The sequence below is a fragment of the Chelon labrosus genome (genome assembly GCF_963514085.1).
Source record: "Chelon labrosus genome assembly, chromosome: 4".
NCBI classification, from domain to species: domain Eukaryota; kingdom Metazoa; phylum Chordata; class Actinopteri; order Mugiliformes; family Mugilidae; genus Chelon; species Chelon labrosus.
In genome coordinates this window covers 24187930-24200405 of record NC_140340.1, presented here as the reverse complement: position 1 = coordinate 24200405, position 12476 = coordinate 24187930, and the positions used below count along the sequence as shown (strand labels likewise).

General features: G+C 39.7%; 1 protein-coding gene across 1 annotated transcript in view; it reads left to right on the top strand.

Annotated features, from left to right (window-relative positions):
- The window catches only part of stab1 (stabilin 1), a gene marked incomplete at its 5' end in the record, with an annotated part of 69184 nt that overhangs the window by 54602 nt on the left and 2106 nt on the right, over positions 1-12476 (top strand). The window contains 6 exons of the mRNA XM_084542762.1: positions 901-1007; positions 1788-1907; positions 2528-2662; positions 4527-4631; positions 8404-8553; positions 10269-10373. Coding sequence (XP_084398888.1) covers positions 901-1007; positions 1788-1907; positions 2528-2662; positions 4527-4631; positions 8404-8553; positions 10269-10373 — 722 coding nt within the window. The remainder of the gene's footprint in view (positions 1-900; positions 1008-1787; positions 1908-2527; positions 2663-4526; positions 4632-8403; positions 8554-10268; positions 10374-12476) is intronic.

The window sequence follows — 12476 nt, the reverse complement described above, 5'->3', positions numbered from 1 at the left end:
TTTTAATCGTTGTTTTTGAGAAAATCCTCAGCAGAACTGTCCAGGAGGCAAATTTCTCCTTTTATTTTCAGACTCAAAATAAATGCTCAAAATGATTCAAGTAAAATTGATTTCATTTATTTATTTATTTTTATTTTTAAATTTGCAGCTTAAAGTTCAGAGTTATCTAAATATTATAATATTTTCTGTCATCATGTCAGGAGATAGAAAAGGTCAGACTTATTCATTTTGAAATAATACATAATTCCAGTCTTCATGTATTTATAAAATCAACATGGTAAATTATTCAAAAACAGACCTTTGTTGCTACTGGTGTTGTATAGCTAAAAAAAAGCTGAAAATGTTCCACAACAAGAAAACTGAATAATAAACACAAAAACTGCAGCAAGTCTGCAAAGATACTTAATTTTTTTATATACCTTTCCATCATATGCACGATATTAACAAAATTGCAAGATACATATCACAGCAGTGCTTTTAAGAAGAATAAAATACAAACATCCATGAAAAAATACTCTTACTTGCACTCATGAACAGTCCGATTCACGGACAGAGTAAGACCATTATAAAAATTACATATATTGCAGAAGAATTTAAAATATTCAGGCGGGTTTTATCGTTTACTGAGGTACTGGATGGCTTAGGGCCAATATTATTTAAATGAATAAATGTGCAATATGTTTAAAGGTTAGTAAGTTAAACTTGTTTTAAAGATGAAGTCTAAAATCTATCACACTTTATTCTAGTGTAGAAAAATTAACACAACTAAACAACTGGATAAATGGTTTAATCCTGACTCCTGGTAAAAAATCTACCGAAAGACAAAATACAGAAGACAACACAAGAGGTAGTTCAAACAAATAAAATAAAACATTCTGATTCATATTTGTGTTTTTGCAGATGTTTCGTGTGCGTGTCCTGCTGCTTACGTTGGAAATGGAGATTTCTGTCACGGTGTTCTGACCAGTGTCCTCGCCACCTACAGCAACTTCTCCATCTTTTACAAGGTCTGTGAGACAGCTGTCATTTTACAGAAAATACATAAATCTGTGAAGCAAAATAACAAGACTTTATCCGGCTGTTTCATACGAATGTATTTTGTCAGGTACTGTATCTTAACTTCTTCATCTGGGTTCCTTTGTTGAGGTTGAGATGCCAAAGTCTTAAAAGATTTTAAACAACTTTATTTTTATTTGCTGACATTAATGTCATTGTTAAAAATCTTAAAATAATAAACTGTGCCTGTGTTATTGCTCATCTCGGGACATTAGTAATTATATTCTGTGACTTTTAATATCTAATGATTTTGGGATAAAAAGATTTCTGGGTCTGATCCAGGGGAGTTTCCTCTCTGTCCTCGAATGAAGCAATTCTTCTGAACAGTTGTCTTACTCAGTTTGTTTCCAACTTCAGTCCAGTAATAATGCAGTTCTCTCAACGACTTTCAGTTATTTGCGATAAGTAACACAGACGTCACTTTGTGAAGATAACGGAGCTTTGTGACTTGAGGACTGAGTAGGACTTGAGTAGAGAGATCTGTTTTGATTTCTTGAGGCTGAGTTATATTCTTGTTGTCTGTTAAGAACCACATTTACATTTTGACCTTTTCTTTTCCATTTACACCAGAAGTGTTGTGAGCTTTCAGAAAGACCTGGAGGGAATTTCTTTCATTTTGGTGCACACATTTCTCTTTGACTGAAGAAGGAACCGATTCAATTTCCAATAGGAATTGGGTAAATCTTGGACAGAAAACCAATAAACTCACTGTCTTCTCCCTTCTTCTTTAGTTGTTGCTGGACTATAGCGGCTTGGCCTCAGAGGGCAAAGAGCTGGTTGATTTTCTGTCTCACAGGCAGTCTGAAGTCACGCTGTTTGTTCCTCATAACGCCGGCTTCGCCCCAAACCAGGTGAGGTACAGCCCCCTAGCCTTCAACAGTTACGATTATTTAGTTTCATTATCTGTGAATTTGAGATAAAGGATTTACATGACACATAAAAACATCAGAAATAGATTAGGACTTTATAACAAAGAGAAATAAACTGAGGGTTGAGATTCTTACAGAGTCCCCAAGTGGCTTCTGTGTTGGAGAAATTCATCATAAATCATAACAGGCCTACAGTGTCTTAAAGTTAAAATATATAAAACATAAAATGTTTTTTATTTTTAGTTGAAATACTTAGCTCTAAAGTGGGAGTTACTAATATACACATAATTAGAGCCACTGATGCAACAGAGAACAACTATGATAAACCATTTGCAATATTTAATTATCAATTAAATAGCTAGGACTATCTTTCTTACTCACGTTTGATTAAAAAAAAATAAAATACTAGCTGTCACTGTTTGATATAAACTGGTGAATGAGAAGGTGAGTTAAAGAAGTTGCCTTTCTTTAATGTTTTGAAATAGTTCCTGATTAGGTTTTGTTTTTTGTTTTTTTTTATCTTTGGACCTGAATTATTTCAATCAGAGCCCCAGACGTCAGTGAAATACAGTCAGTTATCTGTTCTGTGTTCATGTGTTTAGACTCTGTCTGGAAGAGATCTCCAGTATCACATCTCAGTCAATCACAGCAGACGACCATTCAAGGACCTGAGGCACCACGAAGTCATCGCATCAAGGCTCGGCCTCAACCTGACTGTTACCCATGGCAACAATGAGGTAAGACTCACATAAACACACACACACACAATATGTCTGCCTACTCAAAAGCAGAAATCTTGTGTTTATGGCAACATGTTGGATCAAAATGTTATCAGACCAAAACCAATTAATTTTCACATAACTTAGGCAAATCATCTTTAATATGCTGTTTTGTGAAGATTAAATTGTGACAAATCCCTAATTTTCTAATTGTATTTATTTGAAACACTTCTAAACAGATGGACTCTAATATGACCATATTAACTTGTAATCCTAGAATATTGGCTAATTTTCCTGAATAAACAAATTCACAAGTATAATATTTCTGTTTTATAGTTTCATTGAGTTCTCTTCGTCTACTTTCAGGATGTGTGAAAATCCGCTGATCCGCTTTGAGTAATTTTTATGTAGAAATGTAGTAAATTCTGAAAGGCACAAATACTAAAAGCAGCACTTTATGTCCATCAACTGAATCAGTCACTCTCTTGGTTGTCACCTCAAAATCGAGATTAGATTGATGTTTTTTGTCCATCATCATTACTTCTATCTGAATTTCATTACCACTCATGATCTCATCACCAAATCAAGTCTTCCTGTATTATCATTTACACTATATTGCCAAAACTGTTCACTCATCCATCCAGATAACTGAATTCATGTGTTCCAATCACTTCCATGGCCACAGATGTATAAAATCAAGCACCTAGGCTTGCAGACTGCTTCTACAAACATTTGTGAAAGAATGGGTCGCTCTAAGGAGCTCAATGAATTCCACCGTGGTACTGTGATAGGATGTCACCTGTGCATATTCCACAGTCAAATGCTAATGGTATTATAACAAAGTGGAAGCGTTTGGGAACGTCAGCAGCTCAGCTATGAAGTGTCAGGCCACGTAAAATGACAGAGCAGGATCAGCGGATGCTGAGGCGCATAGTGCGCAGAGGTCAACTTTCTACAGAGTCAATCGCTACAGACCTCCAAACTTCATGTGGCCTTCAGATTAGCTCAAGAACAGTGCGTAGAGAGCTTCATGGAATGGGTTTCCATGGCCGAGCAGCTGCATCCAAGCCATACATCACCAAGTGCAACGCAAAGCGTCGGATGCAGTGGTGTAAAGCACGCTGCCACTCTAGGGCAGTGGAGACACGTTCTCTAGAGTGACGAATCACGCTTCTCTATCTGATGGATGTTTTGTGGAGGGGGGATTATGGTGTGGGGTTGTTTTTTCCAGGAGCTGGGCATGGCCCCTTAGTTCCAGTGACATGAACTCTAAATGCTTCAGCATTCCAAGATATTTTGTGGGAACTTTGTGGGAACAGTTTTGGGATGGTTCCTTCTTGTTCCAACATGACTGCACACCAGTGCACAAAGCAAGGTCCATAAAGACATGGATGAGCGGGTTTGGTGTGGAACAACTTGACTGGCCTGCACAGAGTCCTGACCTCAACCTGATAGAACAACTTTGGGATGAATTAGATGAATTAAGACTGCGAGCCAGGCCTTCTTGTCTAACATCAATGTCTTCTGGAAGAATGGTTAGAAATTCCCATAAACACACTCCTAAACCTTGTGGAAAGCCAGAAGTTGAAGCTGTTATAACTGCAAAGGGTGGGCTGACGTCATATTAAACCCTATGGATTAAGAATGGGATGTCACTTATATTCATATGTAAAGGCAAATGAGCAAATACTTTTGGCAATTTAGTGCATGTGTCTCATGTATACACAGTCACCAGACCTAGATTTTGTAATAAACACACCTACTTACAAATACATTAGTACATGTTCATATACCACTTAAAGAATCTCAACACAAGGAGTTAACGTATTGCCATATTTATTAACAATAAGGTTTTATGTCGTTGCTTGAAACAATCCCCTAGAGCTTTAAACTGGTGAACAAGCGGCTGCTGCTGCAGTGGGACATTCCAGCTGTAAACGGGATCATCCACGTCATCGAGGCTCCGCTGACGGCACCTCCCCCACCGGTGAGTGGTGATGATTACAACTTTATTTTAAAACAACACAGCAGTCAGGATATCCAGAAATCACTCAGAAATCTTTAGTGTCTGAAGTATAGTAAGTCAGTTTTCTCTGGTCTGTTTCCTTGGTTACAGTGAGAAGAGGGAAATAAATAAATAAAAAGGGACTCAAAAGGATAACTCCATCAACAAATGACAAAAAATATTAATTTATGTGACAACCTTTTGAGTCTGTAGATTACTATTGTTCGTTCAGGTGTTCTGAATTCACCAGGTGGGATTAGGCAATTTTGTGATTTCTTTTGTGAAACTCCACATGGACCAGGGCACAATGCTTGGGCTAATGCAGGCTCTTCACACATAACTGGGATGGCAGCCAAACAGACTGGCCTCTTCATCGCATGTTGCTTCTTACAGGTGTACGTTGTATTCCTTTCTAACCGTATTCATTCGTAAGCTAGGATTGTTAACATGGTGGTCGCTACAAGAGATTCTACACCGGTCCTGTCTCTTGAAACAAAAAACATGCAAAAATTGGGTTTAGAACTGTCCAACGCATTATTAAAAACTGGAGGGATAGTGGGGAACCATCGTCTTCAAGGAAGAAATGTGGTCAGAAAACAAAATTGATTGTGATCGGCGATCACTCAAATGTTTGGTGAAATCAAATCGAAGAAAAACAACAGAACTCAGGGCTATGTTTAATAGTGAAAGTAAGAGCATTTCCACACGTACAATATGAAGGGAACTCAAGGGATTGGGACTGAACAGCTGTGTAGCCTTAAGAAAACCACTAATCAGTGAGGCTAACCAGAAAAAAAATGGAGCACAAAGATTGGACTCTGGAGCAATCGAAGAAGGTCCTGTGGTGTGATGTGTCCACATTTACCCTGTTCCAGAGTGATTGGCACTTTGTGCAGTGGTCAGACTCTCCATCATCAATACAAGATCTTGGTGAAAAATGAATGCAACACTGCATGGAAATAAATCTGGTGACATTGCAGAAGCTTACTGAAACAATGCTACAGCAAATGTGTGCTGTATTCAGAGATAAAGGCCGTCCAACGAAATATTAGTGTGTGACTTTTTTTTTTTTTTTTGGTGGTGACTTTTTTTTGGCCAGGCAGTGTATCCTTTCCACAAAGTTTTAACTTCTCCAGTACATACTGAACATGTTTGAGCCCAAACCTGATCCATAATTATGACTCAACATGACCTCCTGAATAACCTTAGAAACAATGGAGAAAGGAAGTAGAAGTACTAGCACCATTGCAAACACTGAAGCCTCGTCCGCTGACTTACATTCACTAGCCAGTTCATTAGGCACACTAGTGGAAACAAATGCACTTTACTATAACGGTTCTCCACCACCTCTTCTCTTCATGAAGGTTCTGGTACCCCGAGCTCATACTGTGTGGCACAAGGTCAGGGCCTCCTGCCCCTAGTGCCCTGAGCTCTGCCCTAACCCTTAGCCCCAGTTGGACCTGGGAGCCCCACACTCAAGCCCACACCAACTATCCCAGCCAAATCGCACAGAAGCCTCACGCCCCTGGTACCCCAAGCTCAGCGTCTCATGTCCCTGTTAGTCCAGACTTGGGAGTCTTGATGCCCTGGTAGCCCAAGTGCCACAGCACTCTGTGGCAGGACCTCAGGACCTCCTGTTGATTCAACTGTGTTTTCACTGTGGAGGCTGTGGTTTGTAGTAGTATTGAATTGTGTTGTTCTGAACCAATGTTTCTAATGTTCTGACAACCTGATTTCAGTCAGTGGGCTAGGCTATATAACAGAGACACTCTTAATTCAATCCTGTTTAACAGCACCACAAACTACATCCTCCAAAAGAATCACTGGGCAGGATTACCACCTTTCTGAACGTTAAAACAGCTATGAAGGAGGATTTAGTGTAGGACGATTATATTATAATTTATTCATTTTCACTAGTGTACCTAATGTTTTGGCATATGAGGATAAATCAACCTCGACCTTTGGATATAAATAGAAATCGAGAAAAAAGCATATTAAGTTTACTTTAACATCTGAAGAACTTAATCCTGATTAAAAACACTCCTGCTCTTGTTTGTGTGTTCAGAGAAATCTTGAGCTGAATTGAAAGAAACGTTTGCTACAGTAAGATAAAATATTGTGAACTGTTGCAGTTCAGACCACAGCCACCAGGAGGGGCCACAGCGACCTCCCGTATCTGGTCTGCAGCACCTCCTGATAGGCTGTGGGGTCTGTTGTTGCTGGGTGGCTGTGGCAGAGAGCAGATGGCTGCGTTTAGTTTCTTGGAACAGTTTTCAGGAAATGAAGATTCAATCTGCTGCACTTCAATTCTGTCCAACGTCAGATCAATATTCATGATGTGGGACGATGAAGATGAGATCACAACATTTTTGAAAAAACCTCTTAACTAAATTACTACGTTCCCTCAGATGGTCGATGTTCACCTTATGTCCACGTGTCTGGACCAGTTGGATTTTGTGTTTTTTTTTATTCAACTTAAAGAAAGTGAATTCAGTCATGCACAGACTGATGTACCTGTGTCTTGCAGGCGTGGTGAGCTGTCTGGCCGACACTCCCTTCATCCTAATTCATAAGGAAATGAGGGCTACTAGACCATGCACAAAACCTGTGCCAAACCCTGAAATAGTCTCTTCCACTTCTCCCCAACACATTTTAGCTGTAATACAACAGTAGAAGCAGGTGTACAGTTTTCCCCTTATCAAAAAAACAACCACAATTTTAAGAGCAATATAACCCTAAAGCCATGTTCTTCCATTACAAGCTTAGAATAAAAGGCAATTACCGGTTTCAATGAGCTATCAACCAGGATGGGAGTGTTGAATTACGTAGCATTGACCTCCAAAGCACATTCTAAAAGTCTCTGTTCTTCAGTAGTGGAAGAGTACCGACACAATTTAGTGTAAACATTCAGGTAAAAAACTATTTTGGCCACGTCCGCAAAATCTCTGATCACATGTCAACAGTGGACACACAGTCAGCCTGAACCTCCCCCTACTACCCCTCTCCATGGGGAACTGATTCTGCTCCAGAAAACATCCACCAGGTCAATCAAATGGTTTAGGTGGATTTTAAACAGTGATAAACATCATGAGAATACACACGAGTGCTGTGGAGTTGAATTAGTTTACAACGAAATGGCTCTGATTGGTTAGAGCAACACTGCTTTCTCCATTTACCTGTCTTCCCTTTATGTCTTTAGAATTTTTAAATCTGCGTTTATTTTTATTGCATTGTTTATTATATTCTTATGTTTTATGCATTGCTGTTTTCTGTAAGGTGACGTTAAGTGCTTTAAAGGGGCCCACAAATAAAATGTATTTTTATTTATTATCGTCACCTTGAAAAGAGTTTAACTAATGGTGCATTGTCAGTGACCTGAAAGTAATTTTGCTTGTAGACAAAAGGCTGAAATACCTCAAATAAACATCTCTTTCCAACATGTCACTGGCTTACAGTTGTCCCGTCCTCTCAAACTGTCATGCAGCTATGAAGTAATTTAATTTCTGGCAATGACAAATAATAATCATTTTTAATTTAATATCTGACCTCCACAAAAATTTCAATACTTCTGTACACTGCCACAACCTCAAACATCCATCAACATGTAACCACTAACTCAGTAGACCTTCAAACGCCAAGTCTCCATGGCAACAGTGGAGCAAAGTGTAGCTGAACAGATGAGTGTGGGGTGGGGACTAAAAGGTTCACAGTGACACCCTTGGTAATGTGGTGATTGTTGTGTCTTTGTCTCCAGATCTTCCATGACGCCTCCCGAAGCCACGCCCATTCGAGCGGCACAGCGTCGGCCATCTTGGTGTCTCTCTTACTGCTGTGTGTGTTGGCTGCACTCGGCTTTTACATCTTCAAGCACAAGACAGACGCCTTCCGCTTTCATTACTTCAGAGTGAGATACATACACACACGACTTTTAGTTGTCTTGTTTACAGTTCATGAATACTAATAATAATTAATATATTCATGTTCTACTCATGATGACTTATACTCATCTATGATTAATGTTTTCTCCAGTCAAAATGTCGTTAGCATACACACACACACGAACATCAGCATCTTTGCATTGTCCTTGTATGTAGACATTCTTTCGTTAGCATGTAGCTCAAAGCAAACGATCACGAGAAATGGCACAGAATGTCACTAATGTTCAAGAAACCAAACCAGTGAAGATTTAAGTTTATCTGGCTTTTTTTTTTTTTTTTTTGTTTAACTCCATAAAGCCTTCTTAATCACTTTACTTTTCATCTCTTACTCCAAACATCTTTTACTCAAATTCATGTACTACACAAGTTGTCTGTGTTACTTGTGTAAGTAAACTTAGAAAAGTCATAATGTCATTTAGGTTATACACATTTTCTGGTGTCAGCTGATGTTTACCCCACGTGGGACAGATGGATTTATTCCAACCAGAGAATAAAAAGGAGCCAATACTTTACGTCAAACTGATTATGAAATGTTTAAACCACCCCCTACATCTAAATGAAAACTCCTTCTGATCAAGTCAGTCTGTTCTGGGATGACTTTGCCACAACGGAAATGAATTTACATAAAGGCATAGAAAAAGCATCAACGGAAGGGCACCTCCTTCAAGTTTCATCAGTTTTAGTTTCTTCCAACTTCAGGGAGAAAGTGATTGTTTCCATTATAAAAAAAAAATAAAAAAAAATCATGGATTATGTTGTACCAGTAATGCAGAGAGGGTGGAGGTCTGGTTAAAACCACTTCTTAGTGATGGCTTCTAGCAACTATACTCAGTAAACCAAATAGGTACTTTGCTTTTATATTAAATACGTTTTGAATTTAGAAACCGAGCATAAGATCCATCCAATTAAAAGTAATTCTGAGCTGTTGTGTATTGTAGGAGCAAATATGGCTATTAGCCATAATTAATAACAGTAGGAATTTGGAGTTCTACACAGTAGAGGTTGACAACATTCACTTTTGTGCAACATTAAACACACCCATTTGTACATTTAAAAACATCTATTCACAGGATAGAGAGAGAGATGGTGTGTGTGTGTGTGTGTGTGTGTTGGCTGTGCACCTGAAAGAAAAACCTTCCTTTGTTCTGCTATGTGCCACGTCAGGGCGTGGACTTAAGATACAGGACAAACAAAGAAACGTGTTCAGGGGGAGATTTAACTCGACCCTGCTCATGTGTGGTTGCGTTAGAAACATGAGCTTCTGCCTGGGATCTCTTGGTGCAGCTCGGCACAACTCAGCTCGTTTCCTCTTTTGCTGTTACTCTGTTGGTGGTGCATTCATGGCCAACTGGAAATCGGTGACAGTGTGACTGTCAAAGTAAAAGAACTGTACCAGTCCACTTAAATACCACAAACTAATTACTGCACCTGTGGATTTCCGTGGCCCACCAGTGCCTAATTTGATTTCACATTCTGTGTGAAAACTGCGCCACAAAGAAATCATTAATGGGCACGCCCAAAATCTGTGGTGATAATCGGCTTCCTGAGAGCCACAGTTTCTCCAACAATCAGAGTACTACTACTACTACTACTACTAATAATAATAATAATGATGATTACGTAGTAATAATGTAGTTCTGCTAACAGCTGAAATTCATTCCAGTTGTTTTCTCTGTGACAGAATGAGGATGAGGACGGTGCGACCGGCAGCAGGACCAAGCCCACGCTGGTCTCCATACCCAACCCACTGTACAGCGGCTCCAGGGCCTTCAGCGAACCGTTTGAGGTGAGTCGACCAATCAGAGCCTGAGCCACAAACCATTTGGTCCTGGTCGGGTTGTATTGGCTCAGGACCAGATAGAGAAGTAGATCTGTGAATTTCAAGGCTTCTCAGTTTCCAACACTGCATGGTTGTTTTGAATACTCCCAGTAGAAACCGTTTCTTCTGTCGTCAAGACAATAATAAAACAGAAGAATAGCTATTGACTTCTGATAATAAATAAGCCAGATGGTCTCTTCCCTCTTTAGCTTCTAGATTCCTGCTGAATGTAGTCTTTGTGTTGCGTTGAGGTTTTTGGTCCTGGTGACGTGGACTGGTCAGCCTTCAAATCCAGTAATTCTTTGATGTTGTTCTGTTGTGTCTGGACCTTAATATCTTGAAAACACGTCCTGCCTCCTCAGACTAAACTAACACCACTTTAAACACCAGTGACTAGTCAACACCACACATGGGGCACCATTAACAACCTGGCTTCACTGTGACCTCCAACTATGTCAATTATAATCAAATACAAACTTAAACAAATATCGTTGTTGTGTAGGGATGTCCGATAATATCGGTCGTCCGATATTATCGGCCCGATATTAGCATAATTATGTAATATTGGTAAGAATCGGTATCGGTTTTTTCTCCGATAATGAAAGCCCGTTAATGAAAAGCTTGGATTTCGGCAAATATGCTGGAATCGCTTGTGGGGTCCTCAGACGTTTACCGGCGCGCAATTGATTACATCATCAAACCGCACCTGTAGGCAAAATAACAACAACAGTGTGTGGCTTGTGGTGGCTAACAGGCTTACTCGCTCATTGCTACAGAAAATGTCCTTGGTCTGGAATTTTTTTAAAGTTTCACCTGCGGATAACAAAACTGCAATTTGTAATGATTGCAAGGCGCTTATCAAGCGAGGGGGGGCCAAGGCTTCGTCCTTCAACACTTCAAATTTAATCGCTCACATCAGGAAGAACCATCCCGAGGTACACGGGATGGTACAATGTTAATTTCACCTATGAAAGTAGGTGATGTGTTAATTCCACGACAGGAGATATGTGATGTGACCTAAAAATAGTTTTGGGGGAAAAACGGCTCCATACTGTATATCGGTATCGGTTGATATCGGAATCGGAAATTGTGTGTTTGGACAATATCGGCATATCGGCAAAAAGTTAATATCGGACATCCCTATTGTTGTGCAATTCTTGAACCTCAAAAACAGCAGAACTACATATACATTAAAACACACAGGATGAGTTCAGGAGTTAGTGAAAGAAGAGGGACCAAATTGTATTGCTAATGATTAGATTTATTCTTCAAGATAAGCCTTTTAACCAGGGGTGCAGATCAGATGTCAGGATTGGGGAGGACACAAAAGTGATTTTTTTTTTTATTTTTTTTTTTGCCGGTATGCTACTCATACCATGCCACCATAAATCACAACTACGTAGAGGCTCGCCATATCATTCAAAAAGTACTGCACAGGGAATCATTTATTGTGCTTACCTTCCTGTTTATTTGTCCTAAACAGCCAACAGTGCGTATCACTGCATACTTAACTGTTATATATTGTTCAATTTCAAATAATTAAGGTTGTTTTTATTGGGGGGGGGCAATTCATGTTTTTCAGAAATTGGGGGGGACATCCCATTCTTAATCCATAGGGTTTAAGGGCCCACCCTTTGCAACTATAACAGCTTCAACTCTTCTGGGAAGGCTTTCCACAAGGTTTAGGAGTGTGTTTATGGGAATTTTTGACCATTCTTTCAGAAGCACATTTGTGAGGTCAGACACTGATGTTGGACGAGAAGACCTGGCTCTCAGTCTTCACTCGAATTCATCCCAAAGGTGTTCTATCAGGTTGAGGTACACTCTGTGCAGGCCAGTCAAGTTCTTCCACACCAAACTCACCCATCCATGTCTTTATGGACCTTGCTTTGTGCACTGGTGCACAGTCATGTTGGAACAGGAAGGGGCCATCCCCAAACTGTTACCACAAAGTTGGGAGCATGGAATTGTCCAAAATGTCTTGGTATGCTGAAGCATTCAGAGTTCCTTTCACTGGAACTAAGGGGCCAAGCCCAGCTCCTGAAAAATAACCCCACATCATAATCCCCC